Genomic DNA, 16,623 nt, shown 5'->3' with positions numbered 1-16,623 from the left:
ACATGTCCTCTTTTTTAGACTTAAAAAAATCTCCAGGCGGAATTTCACAAACGTCCTGGATTTTGTTTTTCTACAGTTTACATAGAACTTCGAGAAGTTTCGTTCACAAACTAGTCCCGCCCTCCCCTACTCCGATTGGTTCGCTTGAGTGAAGGGGGCGTGGCCTAAAATCTTCTGATTGGACGGTCTGACTGTAGAGCTACCGTTATTGGTCGATAACCTTCTCTGTAAACATTTAATTGGTCAATCTGCACGTCAGTAGTCACTGTTTACGTCAGGCAAAGCTCATGTACCTACCCTCATCTCGAGCATCTATGCCGAAACATAAATGTAAGTTCTCGCGAGAGCTTATCCGAGCCGTGTCCTCTTTTTCACCATCTCAGATCTGGTCACCCTACATTATCTTGAGATTTCTAAATTCCGGTACATTAATATGACACAAAGGCAAATAATAATAAACTCACCCTAATAATTTAATCACAGTTGCATTTGTAATTCTGATAACTTAACAACCTGAGGGTAAAAATACAGCTATGTTCCATTGTTATCCTGTGCTCAAAGATTCTGGACTCACTACGACCCTGAACGTACATTAATTCATTCATTCAATAAAGAAAACATTTTATTCCACGTAAACACGGAGCATTTCTAATGGTGCATTCGTCATGAACTTTTCCACAGTGTAAAGAGCAGGCAATGAACTTGTTTTGGGGGTTTTATTGGCCAGCCACAATCGTATGGATAAGATAATGACGTGTAACGGTAATGTGGAAGATCTGTGGCTGTAGTGAGGGTATAAATGTCCCCGTGACCTCTGTAACCTCCACTACTCGGATGTTCTAGGTTAACAGAGACCTCTTGTGGTGCAACTGTCACATTACGTGGTTGAATTCACTATAGCACTGAATAATAACCATATTCAGAGGCCTCTGAAAGATATGCCATACCTTCCATAGCAGAAATGGTATAAGGTTAACTGTGTTGGGATTGAAATGTCCAACCAAGTGTATTTAAAAATATTATAGTGATACCTTAGTGTACATAGTCTACAGCACAAATAAACACACAGTAACTAAACTAGGGATTTGTTGGTTTGTTTTTTAATTATTGAAATATTCAGTCACATTCTTAAAGGTTGTAAAAGATATTCAGACAATTCTGTGTAATGTGATGTTGTAAAATACTTGTTTGAATCATTTTCATAAATGTCCACCAAACACGTCTTACACATTCACTGCAAAAATGGTGTCTTGGCAAGAGAAAGCAAATTAACTGTTGAATGCCTTATAGTTCTAACAATGTTAAATATGTAGACGAATTCCATGTTAGGAGTCTAGCTCAAGGACTCTTATTGATGTAGGATGGAGGGCTTTCCTGAGCCAAGCACTGAATCCCAGTCTACTACATAGCGTTGTCCACTGTGCTAGGCCAAACACATAGTTTGGTATAGCACAGTGTTTGAGAAGGTCTTAAACAAGCAAACTTTTCTGCTGATACTGAGAGTTTATTTCATTTGATAAATGTACTTTGAAACAAGTTAAATCTAAAGCCTGAATTTATGTCTAAATTTATGTGTAGGTTGAAGTTGATTTTACCTGTTGAGACATTATTTTTTGCAGTGTTTGCCCTCAATCCACAGGTCCTGCCTATTGCTACATACAGTAAAAAGTCAGCTCTCTGATACTTTACTAAAGCAATATATACAAGGTGTTAAAGCAGTCACTGGAAGCGATTGGAGACATTTCTCAGAGCTGCTTGAGCTCCACTCTGTTGCTGTTGCTGCTGCTGCTGGAGCTGGTGTCGAAGCTGCTGGGAATAAGGATCCTCCAAACTCTTCACTGTGACCACACTCTTGGGTCCTGTCTTCCATTCAACACCGCTGTCGTCCACTACAGAGGCCTCCACTGTAACACTGTGGCTGCCCAGAACTGAGAAATTCAGCAGGAACTGGGTGCTAAAATAGTCATTATGAGGTTCCACTCTCTGCTCAATCTCATTGGTTTTAGCCTCCAGAGGCATCTGAATACAAAGGTAAATATAGAAGAACACAAAACAATTCATGTTAATATAAAAAAAATGTTAGTTGGGTTTACATGAATTATGAACATCCAATGTGTATGTCTATACTGCTGTCATAAAGAGGCCACAGGGCGGCATGGTGGCGCAGCAGGTAAGCATCGCAGTCACACAGCTCCAGGGACCTAGAGGTTGTGGGTTCAAGTCCCGATTCGAGTGACTGTTTGCGAGGAGTTTGATGGGTTCTACTCGTGTCCGGGTGCTCCGGCTTCCTCCCATGGTCAATAAACACGTTGGAAGGTGGATTGGTGACTCAAAAGTGTCCATAGGTGTGAATGTGTGAGTGTGTGTCGCCCTGCGAAGGACTGGCGCCCCCTCCAGTGTGTGTTCCTGCCTTGCGCCCAGTGATTCCGGGTAGGCTCTGGACCCAGCGCGACCCTGAACTGGATAAGCGCTTACAGACAATGAATGAATGAATGTTAATGGACATGAACATTTAACCTGTATTCTGAAACCAAGGGTATTAATAGGAAGACTGTCACAGCTTTGTTGACGTAACAGCTAAACATTAACATTAGTGAGATCAGGAAGTGATGTTGGATCACTGGTACACGATAAAAGACAACATTCCAACTCCAAGGTATGGATTCAGCTCCATCACAGCAGAAGAAAAAAATAGTAACACTGGTTGCTCCACAGCCCGTTACTGTTTGCAGTGTACAAATAGTTTTTAGTAGAGCTACTGCAGTGGAGGGTGTGGGAAAACAATTGATCCTTGTGTTGCTACTGGCTGTCAGGAAGCATGTGGGTTTTGCGATGTCACAAACAGCTCAATCTAACATGGATCAATCTTAAAGACACACTGACAAAACATCTAGTTTAAATGTCTTAATAAAAGTGGTACGAGGTTGTAGAGTGGTTGTATAAAACAAAGGATGCCTGTGTTTTGTGCATAAACATACAAAAGATAACACAGTGGTGCTCACCTTAAAGTCGGGTCCTGATTTGGCCTGGAGAGTGGAGCTCACATTGAGGCAAACAGACTGTATTTTCCTGAAGAGTCCAGGGTTAGAGCCATGCTGAACCACGCCCTCCACTTTCAGAGTCAGATGCTGGTTGTTCTGAACTGGAATCGGCTCGTTTGGAGTGCGAGGAGAAGGTGAAAGAGCAAGCTGCAGGAACAGGAAAGAAATTCACTCCATCTGTTGTAAATTATTCATATTTTAAAACAACAGCATTAAGTTAAATACAGCAGTCACTTACCTTGATGCTGGTTGATTGTAGCTTTTGAAAGAAATATCTCTGGAATGACAGTGGGACTTTGAGAAGAGCGATCACTGCATCACACAAGCAACTTGTGTGCTAGAGACAGGGAGGGTGAGAGAAAAAAATACAGAGATGACTTTTCAGTGACAGCTTTCACAATTAGAGATCAAATAGTCCTCAAAAATGTAAATTATTAATGCTAAAGACTCATTCATTCATTCATTATCTGTAACCCTTATCCAGTTCAGATTCGCGGTGGGTCCAGAGCCTACCTGGAATCATTGGGCGCAAGGCAGGAACACACCCTGGAGGGGGCGCCAGTCCTTCACAGGGCAACACACACACTCACACATTAACTCACACACTCACACCTGTGGTCACTTTTGAGTCGCCAATCCACCTACCAACGTGTGTTTTTGGACTGTGGGAGGAAACCGGAGCACCCGGAGGAAACCCACGCAGACACAGGGAGAACACACCACACTCCTCACAGACAGTCACCCGGAGGAAACCCATACAGACACAGGAAGAACACACCACACTCCTCACAGACAGTCACCCGGAGGAAACCCACAAGGACACAGGGAGAACACACCACACTCCTCACAGACAGTCACCCGGAGGAAACACACGCAGACACGGGGAGAACACACCACACTCCTAATAGACAGTCACCCGGAGGAAACCCACGCAGACACGGGGAGAACACACCACACTCCTCACAGACAGTCACCCGGAGGAAACCCACGCACACACAGGGAGAACACATCACACTCCTCACAGACAGTCACCCGGAGGAAACCCACACAGACACAGGGAGAACACACCACACTCCTCACAGACAGTCACCCGGAGGAAACCCACGCAGACACAGGGAGAACACACCACACTCCTCACAGACAGTCACCCGGAGGAAACCCACGCAGACACAGGGAGAACACACCACACTCCTCACAGACAGTCACCCGGAGGAAACCCACACAGACACAGGGAGAACACACCACACTCCTCACAGACAGTCACCCGGAGGAAACCCACACAGACACAGGGAGAACACACCACACTCCTCACAGACAGTCACCCGGAGGAAACGCACGCACACACAGGGAGAACACACCACACTCCTCACAGACAGTCACCCAGAGGAAACGCACGCACACACAGGGAGAACACACCACACTCCTCACAGACAGTCACCTGGAGGAAACGCACGCACACACAGGGAGAACACACCACACTCCTCACAGACAGTCACCTGGAGGAAACACACGCAGACACAGGGAGAACACACCACACTCCTCACAGACAGTCACCCGGAGCAGGAATTGAACCCACAACCTCCAGGCCCCTGGAGCTGTGTGACTGTGACACTACTTGCTGTAAAAGTAAAAAAAAAATAAAAAATAAAAAATCACATTATAGCTAACAAACCTATGGAAAAAAAAATGAAACCAACATTTTCATTTGTAAGGCACAAAGTAAAAGTGTGACCTCATCCTATGAAGTTACCTGGTAAGAAACAGGTGGATGCTTTCTGCTCAGAGACTCCACTTCCTCCAGAACAAAATTAAACACTCCCATCATCCTCCGCTCATATTTGCTCTCCGCCTGAACTGAACCCAGCGTCCCAAAATCCTGAAAACTGAAACAAACCAGTGGACAGTTTGAATACTGCAGTTTTTCTGGGGGCAAAAGTTGAATATGTTAGCAGCCTTTTTACACTGTGTGAATATTTTATTGTTGATGGATCTAGAGATTTCATCCTGTCACAACAATAGGTCCCTCTTAAGAAAGCAGAAGCACACATGCACCCACTATCTGAGCCCCAGTACACCAGTTTAGTCAGTTACAGAAATAAACCACAAAAATGCATTAATGGCCTAATTTTAGTGGCAGTAAAAATGTTTGTCCCCAGTTAAAATACATTGAATGTTCACAATGATTATTCATTACTGCAGGAAGGTTACTTTTGGATTATACACTTACAGCACTTTCCAGAGATAACTTTCCAGGAGACAAAGTGCATTTATATTTTTGTCTTTATTCTAAAGTTATAAACGTTTCATAAATTTGTTCTAATTGTTGTACTAGCGAAAAACCATTTACTGCCAAGATAAAGAGTTATGAGCTATTTCTGAAGCAGCACAAGATTTGTGTGACTGCTTTTGGTCGTCCCTTAATCATGTCACCTACAAAACCTTCCAGTATTCGTGTTTTTGTAAACCTTCATGAGGCTCATCAACAATGAGGTCATTTTTCTGTTTTAACATTTCAAGAAGCCTCAGACCACAAAGCTATGGTTTTTGGAACAAATGTGAAACAAGCCACTCTCTCTGTTTATTTTTATAGTTTATTTTGTGATCTGATCAATATCACACCCAACTAAACTCTTCAGGGCAGTAATGTATATATTGACTTATACCTGGCTGTATGAGGGTCCAGTATCAAAGCTTCAATCACATAGGAGATCAACAGGCAGCTCTGCTGTTGCCTGACAAATGGGTTAAAGACAATATTACAGTTTTCTCTATAGAGTATGTTAGGGTTGTTGTTTTTCTTTTTCTTTTTTCCTTCTACACAGTAGTAACTTCCCATTCATTTATTCATTATCTGTAAGCGCTTATCCTGTTCAGGGTCGAAGTGGGTCCAGAGTCTACCTGGAATCATTGGGCTCAAGGCAGGAATACACCCTGGAGGGGGCGCCAGTCCTTCACAGGGTAACACAGACACTCACATTCACTCACACCTACGGACACTTTTGAGTCTCCAATCCACCTACCAACGTGTGTTTTTGGACTGTGGGAGGAAACCAGAGCACCTGGAGGAAACCCACGCAGACACAGGGAGAACACACCATTACATTAATATTTGCCATCATACATCAATAATGGATCATCAATAATGAAATAACATTTCTCTACAAACATGAATCTTACAGAATCCTCCTGTACACATTTCCATGATTTCAATTTATTTTGTGCATATTGACACCTCATTCATTGTGGTTTCTAAACTTTCTGCTCCTTTCTTACAGCTGTGTGGTAAACACTGCATTAGTTTGAACATTTTTTTACTTACTGTGTTGAAATAATTACTTAATTCTTTAATAATAGTCTAAGTGTAATTAGAGTTTCAATTAAATAGTAAATATATACAAATTGCAGCCAGAAATAGTGTGAGAGGAGAAAGGCAATCTCTGTTCAAAGCGTGTTAAGGATACAACTCAATGTTGCGCAGTGTGGCAGAGTCAGCATCAAAGGACGACTGATAGAGATCGGCATAGCGTCCGGCGAGACTCCGAAACTCATCCATTGACAATTTCATCTGAACAACAGACACACATCTGTTATTATTTCACATATTCACTGCCATTCAAAACTCTCTGAACACTCTGAAAAGAAGTGATGAATATGTACTTATTTATAAAATACAGAACCAGACATCAACCCATGTAGACAAAGGACTGATAAATAACCAGTGTGTGTGTGTGTGTCTGTTATTTACCTGCAGTGATATCCGGCCGCAGCGCTGCAGCTCATGTCCAGAGCTCAGGGTGACAGTGGTGGCGATGGCAGGAGGAGGGCTGGTCTTCAGGCTGTTGCAGGTGCAGATGAGCTGAGCTAAAGCCTGCAACATGTCCATCCTCAGCTTAATGAACTCGCACTGAAATGCCAGCGGATTCAGAGGTGTACTGGCTGCCTGCAAATAAAATCAAGCCATGCAGAGGTTTTAAACACTCAGTCACACACAGAATATATTGCCTTTAGAACAAGTGTATAGATACAGTATTTTATTCTTATTTTATATAACATAAGACAGAAGAACTTGTGATAGAACTTGTGCATACGCTGTTCCTAGTTTATCAGCCACATGTGATTTGTACCTACAATCAGCATGCCCCTATAATGTAGCTGTTTCTGATAAATTATTTAATGAGAGCAAGCACAAGGTACAGGCAAGTTTAACTTTAATTTTCTAACACAGGTTTAGCCGCCTCTGGTCAAAGGACAATTTGTAAATACATCCTCTACACAGGAAATTTCTGCATATTTGGGAAAGTATAAAAATACAATGTGGCCTGTGCAAAGTTATACCGCATTTTCTAACTTGTATTCTGTTTTCCAAAACATCCAAATAGAATTACTATAGTAATATTATACTATATATATATTTTTTGTACAACAACAAAACAAAACTTGACCAGCTGTGCTTTAACCTTTGTTCAGAGTAGTTACATGTTTGTGGATCATTAATATACTTTTGCCTCTGACCGTGAGAGAAGCAAATCCTTTCTGGTAGGATTTCAGAGCCTCTGTGATGGCCCCCATGGCTCCGCTGTAGTCTTTGTCCTGCAGGTCACTCATACAGCGCTCAGCCTGGGAAAACTCCATCAAACTGTTCAGCCAGAAGTAGAAATGCTCAGAGGCCACTCGAGTGCGCAGGCTCTGGTAAAGCTCACTGGACAGCTCATGGCAGCCCTGAACCAGAGAGAAAGTGGAAGCACAAGAAAAAGTGGCAAATAATTGGATGAGCCCAAATATTAAACACTAGTTTCTAATCGCCTTTTTAATTTTCTACCCGATTTAAAATTCTTGTGCTTTATATGAAATATAAAAATCTCAAATTCATTAAATCATTCATTATCTGTAACCCTTATCCAGTTCAGGGTCGCGGTGGGTCCAGAGCCTACCTGGAATCATTGGGCGCAAGGCAGGAATACACCCTGGAGGGGGCGCCAGTCCTTCACCCACACAGACACCGGGAGAACACACACCACACTCCTCAGAGACAGTCACCCAGAGGAAACCCACACAGACACAGGGAGAACACACCACACTCCTCACAAACAGTCACCCGGAGGAAACCCACACAGACACAGGGAAAACACACCACACTCCTCACAGACAGCCACCTGGAGGAAACCCACACAGACACAGGGAGAACACATCACACTCCTCACAGACAGTCACCCAGAGGAAACCTACGCAGACAAAGAGAGAACACACCAACTCCTCACAGTCACCCGGAGGAAACCCACGCAGACACAGGGAGAACACACCACACTCCTCACAGATAGTCGACAGTCACTCGGAGCGGGAATCGAACCCTCAACCTCCAGGTCCTTGGAGCTGTGCGACACCTACCTGCTGCACCACCGTGCCGCCCCATAAATATCTCAAATTAATAAAATAAATTATTAGATTGAGTCCTAGTGTTTAAAATGTGTACAAACGACACTGACCATGCGTGAGGCCTGCCTGGCGATGCGGTAAACAGTCCAGCCATTTGCTGATGCTTCAAGTTGCTGCCGGATTACTGCCTTTACCTCTGCACTGAGAGACGACTGACTAGCCACAAACATCACTGTCGCCAAAGAAACCTGACAAAAAAATTTTTAATTAATTAAAAGGAACCCAGGAAGCATTTTTAATTTTTTATCTTTTTCATGGAGGAATGTGATGAGAGTTTCAAATATGGGCATGATGCTGTCTACAGAAAGACACAGGACTTCTGAAGTCTAATGTGGTCAGTAAATACACCAAATTCCAGCACCTCAAACACACTTTCATAATAACAATAAATTATCCAAATCATTTTGAAAATGATATATTTTATGTTGGATATAAACGTATACATTTTTTACATTTTAAAAACTAAAGCAGGTAAAACATCCAATAAAACAATCCTAACCAGTAGCTCCTGTTGCTTTTCAGAGCAGGTGTGTCCGGCGCTCCTGTACAGCTCCAACAGATTTCCCATCATGCTCTCTCCTAGAACAGGCAGCTGAGTGGCCACAGCTGCCAGAGCGTGACAAATCAGGATTCTTGCAGCATCACACGCAAACCTCAACTGCGATAAAAGAAACTCCACACAGGACTGACTGAGGAGAGGGCGGACCTTCAGCATCCGCACCAGGGACGCCAGAGCAGTCTGGAGGTTTAGAGAGGGGTACACTTTCAGTTTACCACATCCTTTGAACACAGCTGCTGTCCTTCAAACTGTGTGTAAATTTCAAAATGAATAAACCTACAGAAATGCTCAAAAATTACTTGGAATAAAGTCTTTTGACATTCACTCCTATTAAAAGTTAAGGTTTTTTCCGTCTCCCGTAAAGTTACTGTTTTGGGAGACACGTTTTTAACTGGAGAGTGACTCTACACTTTATATTTGATTTGTTCATTACTGCCTTATGTTTAAAATAAAAATGAAAAAGCACGCATATATACAGGGGTTGGACAATGAAAGTGAAACACCCGGTTTCAGACCACAGTAATTTATTAGTATGGTGTAGGGCCTCCTTTTGCGGCAAATGCAGCGTCAATTCGTCTTGCGAATGACATACACAAGTCCTGCACAGTGGTCAGAGGGATTGTAAGCCATTCTTCTTGCAGGATAGTGGCCAGATCTCTACGTGATGCTGGTGGAGGAAAACGTTTCCTGACTCGCTCCTCCAAAACACCCCAAAGTGGCTCAATAATATTTAGATCTGGTGACTGTGCAGGCCATGGGAGATGTTCAACTTCACTTTCATGTTCATCAAACCAGTCTTTCACCAGTCTTGCTGTGTGTATTGGTGCATTGTCGTCCTGATACACGGCACCGCCTTCAGGATACAATGTTTGAACCGTTGGATGCACATGGTCCTCCAGAATGGTTCGGTAGTCCTTGGCAGTGACACGCCCATCTAGCACAAGTATTGGGCCAAGGGAATGCCATGATATGGCAGCCCAAACCATCACTGATCCACCCCCATGCTTCACTCTGGGCATGCAACGGTCTGGGTGGTACACTTCTTTGGGGCTTAGCCATGAAACCTCCCACACTAAAATGACAGGTGTTTCAGTTTCATTGTCCAACCCCTGTAAGTGTACAGAGAGCTGTTTAATAAGAATATCTGTGCCATACTCACTTTAAGTGTGGCCTGTGCAGACGTGCTGGCATCCTGACTGCACAGCAGTAATAACGACTCCATCCCCATCACTGTGTCCTGCTCCAACTGAACAAAATCTAAAAAAAATTCAGCACACAAAAAAATGTTATGTTCTGCTAAAAAAGTGAAAATGTGACTAAACTTACTAAAGTTGATAAAAAAAAACAGAAAAATTATGCATTTTCTGTAAAATGTCATTTAAAATCACTGTTGGTAGCATGCACTGATCTCATTGATCCCTGACTAGGATTAAGAGTAAAGCTAAAGTGCCTTTCTCTGGGCAGGAGATGGCAATGTTGGCGAGCACTGTGATGCCATGGGCTGCGACGGCCAGGTTGCTATGGTAACAGCACTCCTGCGCCACCTTCACCAGTTCAGTGAGGTGAGGGGCTGGAGAGGATTCACCTTAAAAGAGAGAGACACAGAGGAGAAGAGGGAAAGTAAGTGTGAGAGAGAGAGAGAAGAGAGAGAAAGAGAGAAAGAGAAAGAGAAAGAGAAAGAAAGAGAGAAAGAAGAGATATGCTGTTTATTATTTAATAATTTGTTTTCATAAAAACAAAAATCTCAGGAAACTAAATTATTATATAAGAAATCAAAATTCATATTTATATTCATCAAGAATCAACAAACTTCAGATTCCCAGATCATGGTCCTACCTGTCAATGGGCTAAAATACTGTTTGATGGCAATGGTTCCAGAGAGAGTGGAGAGCACCGAGACCATTCCCAGTTTTAGACTGTTATACGGGGTGTTGAGAGCACATTCACACAATGTCTACATCACACAAACAAATAGATGTAGCACTTTTAATGGTAGTTACACACTGAAAGAATCTGACTTTTTTTTTTACAACAAATCTATACACAATTTATTTAGAACTTAAAGAGAGAGAAGCTAATAATCAAATAAAAATTAATTCAGATTACTTTTTGGTGCCTAAATGCAATAAACCAGAATATGCAGAAAGCAACTTGTAAACATTACCTGAATGTTTTTTCTGGTCCACATGTGAGGGGCTTTCTTGGCCAGAAGTTTCAGGTCCTGCACCGAAAGTCTTTTAACTGCTTTCCTGGGGTCATCCTTCAGATACTGCAGGAGCAACTGAATCTGCAGGGAAAAAAATATCTGAGCGTTAGGAAAAATGCAGTTGCTGGAATGGAATTCTCCGCCAATTTTCTTAAACCCTCACTGTTCACTCTAGGACACAACTACCTCGTTGGTGCACCTTGTAGATATAGTCAGAGACAGTAGCTCATCTGTTACTGCACACTTTGTGTTGATCGTTCTCTAACACTGAGGGGTTTAAAAGTCCAGCAGCACTGCTGTGTCTGATCCACTCGCACCAGCACACACACTAACTCCCCAACAACAACACCAGCACGTCTGTGTCACTACAGTGCTCTCTGGTGGTCTTTTAGGGGGTCCTGACCGCTAAAGAATAGCGTGAACGTGAACTAAAAAAAAATGTATGCAGAGTAACAGATGAACTTCAGTCTGTAATTGTATAACTACAAAGTGCTCCTATCCTGTGTGTTCAGTGGAGCTCAGAGAACGGACAATGAGTGTATAAACAGCGAGGTGGCCATAATGTTACAGCTGGTCATTGTAAACACCACAATGAAAACACTGTTTGAACATCTGCACTGTGATAAATAGTAACGATTCATAATCAGACCTGTTTGGGAATTTCAATGAGTGAAGAGGTGGCCAGCTGGGTGAATGTATGCAGAGTAACAATGACCATGGGAGTAGACGGGTAAGAAGACACCAGCTCCTGCAGCAGCTCACGGCTACTAGAGGCCAGAGCAGCATCGTGGTGCATGTACTGCAGCATGGGGATTAGTTTCAGCTTCAGATCCACAGGAGTGTCCAACCCTGAAGCAAACACATGCAGGAAAAACACTACAATATTAAACCAGTGTGAAATCATCATAAAAGTAAGAGATCAGAAAACATTAACAGTAAAAGCAGACCTAGAGAGTGAGACACAATGATATACCTTGAATCATCTCACTGATCTTGTTGCAAATTCCTGCTGCAAAGTCTCTGTAAACAAAAATGATAAAAAATAATAATAATGCTAATAAGAATTCAGCTGTTCACTCAAAATAAAACACACGCAAAATTAGACACAGCTCTCTCCTGACACCTCAAACTGGCAGGAGATATTTGTTAATTATATTACATTTTCTGCTTTATAAAGATGGACAATTTTACATATGTCAGTACTTGTGTACATTGGTTGGTCAAATGCATCTTGGCTGACTGGCTACGTTTGGAGTGGAGGAATTTTGATCTATTGCTCAGATCATTATTAAACATCTCCAACCAGAAACTGATGCTTTGCCTGTATTTGTGTTTTTACGCTTGTATAGTCACTAATAAAAACAAATGTAGATTCTAAACTCGGCTGAAAATATATTGCAACATTGGAACCTTAAAGAAATTAATAAGATCATAACTGCTAAGAGATTTCATAAGCTCTTACTTTGACTGGGATGAGAAACTGGCTGCGGCGAAGATGGCTGCCTCAACCTCCACGTTGTCATGTGAATCCAGACTCTGGCGGATGCTGTGATGTGCATTTTTTCTCTCAGGGATGATAGAAGCCAGACTGCCCAGCATTCTGTTATTTAACATTAACAATCATCCTAATGAAATTAAACCATAACACCACTAAAAAAGGTATATAACATTTCACATTTCATTCATTCATTCATTCATTATCTGTAACCCTTATCCAGATCAGGGTCGCGGTGGGTCCAGAGCCTACCTGGAATCATTAGGCGCAAGGCGGGAATACACCCTGGAGGGGGTGCCAGTCCTTCACAGGGCAACACACATTCACACTCACACATTACCTCACACACGGACACTTTTGAGTCACCAATCCACCTACCAATGTGTGTTTTTGGACTGTGGGAGGAAACCCACGCAGACACAGGGAGAACACACCACACTTCTCACAGACAGTCACTCGGAGGAAACCCACACAGACACAGGGAGAACACACCACACTCCTCACAGACAGTCACCCGGAGGGTGGGTAGTTTCTAAACTTTTACATCCCGCCACATTTTCTTGATATTTGATACACATTTGTGAGCAATAGAGGAGCAAATTTTTTATTTTTATGAAAAGTTGTTGTTGTGTGTGTTTTGCAAAACGAGACTGTCCCTTTCCTGTCGCCCACAATTATTAATTAAATTTAGCCAAGAATTACAATTTTTAGTTACCAACATATAAAATATCTTGTTGATTTTTTTTTTGTCAATTAGACAACTTCTCAGATTACAATATATGAGTGATGCACACAATTTTTTAATCACACAAATGTTGTAAGGGAATCTCAGCAGGAAAAACTACAATATAGACTGTTCAAATTTTCAATCTACTCCCATCAGAACCCAGGTAAAAGCCTCTGTACCTGAGAGTGATGGCTCTGGCAACAGGATCATTGCTATGGATGACAGAAAAAACCCTTTTCATAAACTCATCCACGTTCAGAATCTTCTCCAGGTGCTTTTCACTCTGCTGCGTCACTTTCAGCACACACAGCCGCAAGAAGTTATTCCTGAGGGAATGAAAAACAACACTTTTTCTGACTTTCTACTGGACGTTAAAATCATACCACACATACTTAGCATTTAATACGAAAAACCCCACAGGACATATTTCAGTTCTAACCCTGAGGCTGCAGAAAACTACTTAATTTCCATTTGTAATTTTCCCTAAACATCATAAAAATGTGGTGGCAAAAACAATGAAACTCATTTACTTTTAAAACTGAATCATAGAAAACATGGGGTAGGGATGCCAAAACGTTTTTGATTGCATGTCGTTGGGTCAAGGGGACAAAGATCAATTTTTGTAATGAGTTGAGAGACAAATATTCTACACAATACACCAACAAAGAAGCAAAAATAGGCTTCAAAAAAGTTATGTATTATGCAACATAGGCTCCTCAATTATGAAATCATTTAAAAATACATTACTTAAAGTAAAATATGGATTGAATAAGTTATATATTATAAAATAACATATTTCAGTAGATAAGGAGATAAGGTTATTTAATTTTTGTATTGGTACATGTCCACTGACCTCATAGGAAACTTAACTGGAGGTAAGTCTTGTTGAAATTCAAATAAATAATTTAGTTAAAGTGATGTAATTGTCTCAAAAAATATGTCAAATATAGAAAGAAGAGTATGAGAACAGCAAAACAACAACACATTAATTAAATCCTCTGGAATACATACCCCAATCTAAAAATATCGGCCAGTTTCAGGAAGGCGGAGTTGATGAGGATGGGGAAAGGATATTTCTGGAAGAGCTTGGGAAAAAGGACCACAGCTTCACACTGTTCACCCAGTTTACAAGATCTCAGACCTGCAGTTAGTGACAAATAATTTAGCAGAAAAAAAATGACATTTTAAAGTTACAAATTTGCGTAATTTCAGAAAACCATAACCCAAAAGTAGATTTATATAACTTAATGGACACCTTCTATTAAATTTCTGTGTAATTAAATAGTTTGAAAATTCCTTATAGAAACTCAGAAGTTTGGTATGGTTCATTGATGTTCATTCATTCATTCATTGTGTGTAACCACTTATCCAATTCAGGGTCGCAGTTGGTCCGGAGCCTACCCCAAATCCTTCACAGGGCGACACATACACACACACACACACCTATAGACACTTTTTGAGTCACCAATCCACCTACCAACGTGTGTTTTTGGACAGTGGGAGGAAACCAGAGCACCCGGAGGAAACCCATGCAGACACAGGGAGAACACACCAAACTCCTCATATGTCCCTGGAGCTGTGTGACTGAGGCACTACCTGCTGCCCCACCGTACTGCTCCTCGTTTATGTTTAAGGAGAGTAAATTAAATGTATTTGTGTTGTATACATGGAGATGCCTGGCTCCATTCACCACCATCGAAGAAATCGGTGTCAATGACTTTCACTAGAATCAACTATTTCACAACAAATCAATCTCAGTCACATTGTTTACAATTTATACCAAACTTCAATAATGAAGAAACATAAATTTACCAGGGGAACTCTACATTAGGGCAATCTTCTCTGTATACTGAGACATTAATTATACCAAATACAAATCAGTTACATATAAGATCCACTCCTAAAAATCATACCTGCTCTACAGTCTCTATTTGTAGAGCTACAAAGTGCTCCTGTATTGTCAGGGGAGCTGAGAGAATGGTCAATGAATGTAGATACAAGGAGGTGGCTGTAATGTTATGGCTGACAAGAGTATAATGATTAATGCTATTTACTATAGCGAGAGTTAAAGTAATGCAGATTTCCAACCCATTAAAACATATAACAGCACATTCTGTGTTTTGATAAATATGATGTCTAAAGCTTATTAAAGCATACAAATAATATCTGTAGAATCTGAAATAAAACGGACCTTTTTTTTTACACTTTTTGTTATAATATGACCAACAACCCATTCATTTTGTATTCACTGCATGCACTTTTTATTTAATAAACAACTGACAATTCACTAAGCCAGCAGGCTGGAACACAACAGACTTATGCTAAGCTAATCTCCGTTACTTTACTATGGTGAAGCTAAAGCTAATGCTAAAGCAAAAAGCTATCAGACCTTTGTCGAGCTCCATTAGCGCGGAGTTAGCGTCCAGCTCTTGCTCTCCGTACCCGGCCTCCGATAAGAAGGAGCGAGCCGTGGAGAGAGACATTTTTACTCAGAACAAACTTAGTTTTAGCGCTTCTTGAAACTAATGAAAGCCCTCTGACACATCCACCCCCATCAGAGCCGGTTTCTCCTTCTTCGTCCTAAGGGTTATGACAGACTGCTGCCTCCTGCAGGAGGAGAGAGCTCCAGTTTTTACACTGGAATAAAAAATTATTCACACTTCTTTTAATCAGTAAATGTTATGGACATCCCTTCAAAACGAATTAGGCGTGCAACGACTTAATAATCTGATTAATTTATGGAGTATTAGCTCTCTTCACTTCAGGATGTTTGCTATAATTTGATAAATGAGTGGGTTCAAAGGGTTAGATGAGCCCCTTCATTCATACACAGCGTTATATGCACATAATCAATGTGTTACTCTTTGTTAGGCCAGAATCCCTTCCTAAATTTATGATTTTTGTAGTCTTTTCCAAAATCACTCGGCTGTATCTCAAATAACTCCTTACATCCGACACAACTCAATAGTTATAAATCTGTTGTTTTTGTGTTCCAAAATGTAGTCGTGCTGGTATGTGTGAATGTAAAAATATAAACAATAGATCTATCCTACTTTCTGGATATAACCGCCGTTGTTTAATAGTTACTACCGCACCGAGGTAGTGCACTACTTAGGGATTAGGGAGCCATTTGGAACTTGCCGTCCAGCCTCTAGCCGCCAT

At 41.4% G+C, this 16,623-nt stretch overlaps 1 protein-coding gene across 2 annotated transcripts; it reads right to left on the bottom strand.

Annotated features, from left to right (window-relative positions):
* Positions 1 to 1,069: 1,069 nt before the first annotated feature.
* On the bottom strand, positions 1,070 to 16,619 carry ints7 (integrator complex subunit 7). Of its 2 annotated transcripts, XM_066676808.1 has the most exons (21): positions 16,515 to 16,570; positions 15,851 to 16,098; positions 14,473 to 14,602; positions 13,641 to 13,787; positions 12,702 to 12,839; positions 12,213 to 12,259; positions 11,889 to 12,088; positions 11,198 to 11,320; positions 10,870 to 10,987; positions 10,484 to 10,618; positions 10,193 to 10,290; positions 8,974 to 9,213; positions 8,525 to 8,662; positions 7,554 to 7,760; positions 6,787 to 6,981; positions 6,503 to 6,606; positions 5,705 to 5,773; positions 4,792 to 4,924; positions 3,280 to 3,378; positions 3,003 to 3,188; positions 1,070 to 2,019 (listed from the first exon to the last, which is right to left on the bottom strand). In XM_066676808.1, exons 2-21 carry the CDS (start codon positions 15,942 to 15,944, stop codon positions 1,720 to 1,722), a joined length of 2,901 nt encoding a protein of 966 aa, XP_066532905.1. In that variant the 5' UTR covers positions 15,945 to 16,098; positions 16,515 to 16,570; the 3' UTR covers positions 1,070 to 1,719. The 2 variants fall into 2 exon arrangements, with proteins under 2 accessions (XP_066532905.1, XP_066532906.1); XM_066676809.1 differs by lacking the exon at positions 15,851 to 16,098 and having other exon boundaries at positions 16,515 to 16,619.
* Positions 16,620 to 16,623: the final 4 nt, after the last annotated feature.

Source organism: Hoplias malabaricus, chromosome 7 (assembly GCF_029633855.1).
Source record: "Hoplias malabaricus isolate fHopMal1 chromosome 7, fHopMal1.hap1, whole genome shotgun sequence".
NCBI classification, from domain to species: domain Eukaryota; kingdom Metazoa; phylum Chordata; class Actinopteri; order Characiformes; family Erythrinidae; genus Hoplias; species Hoplias malabaricus.
This window is presented reverse-complemented; position numbering and strand designations above follow the sequence as displayed.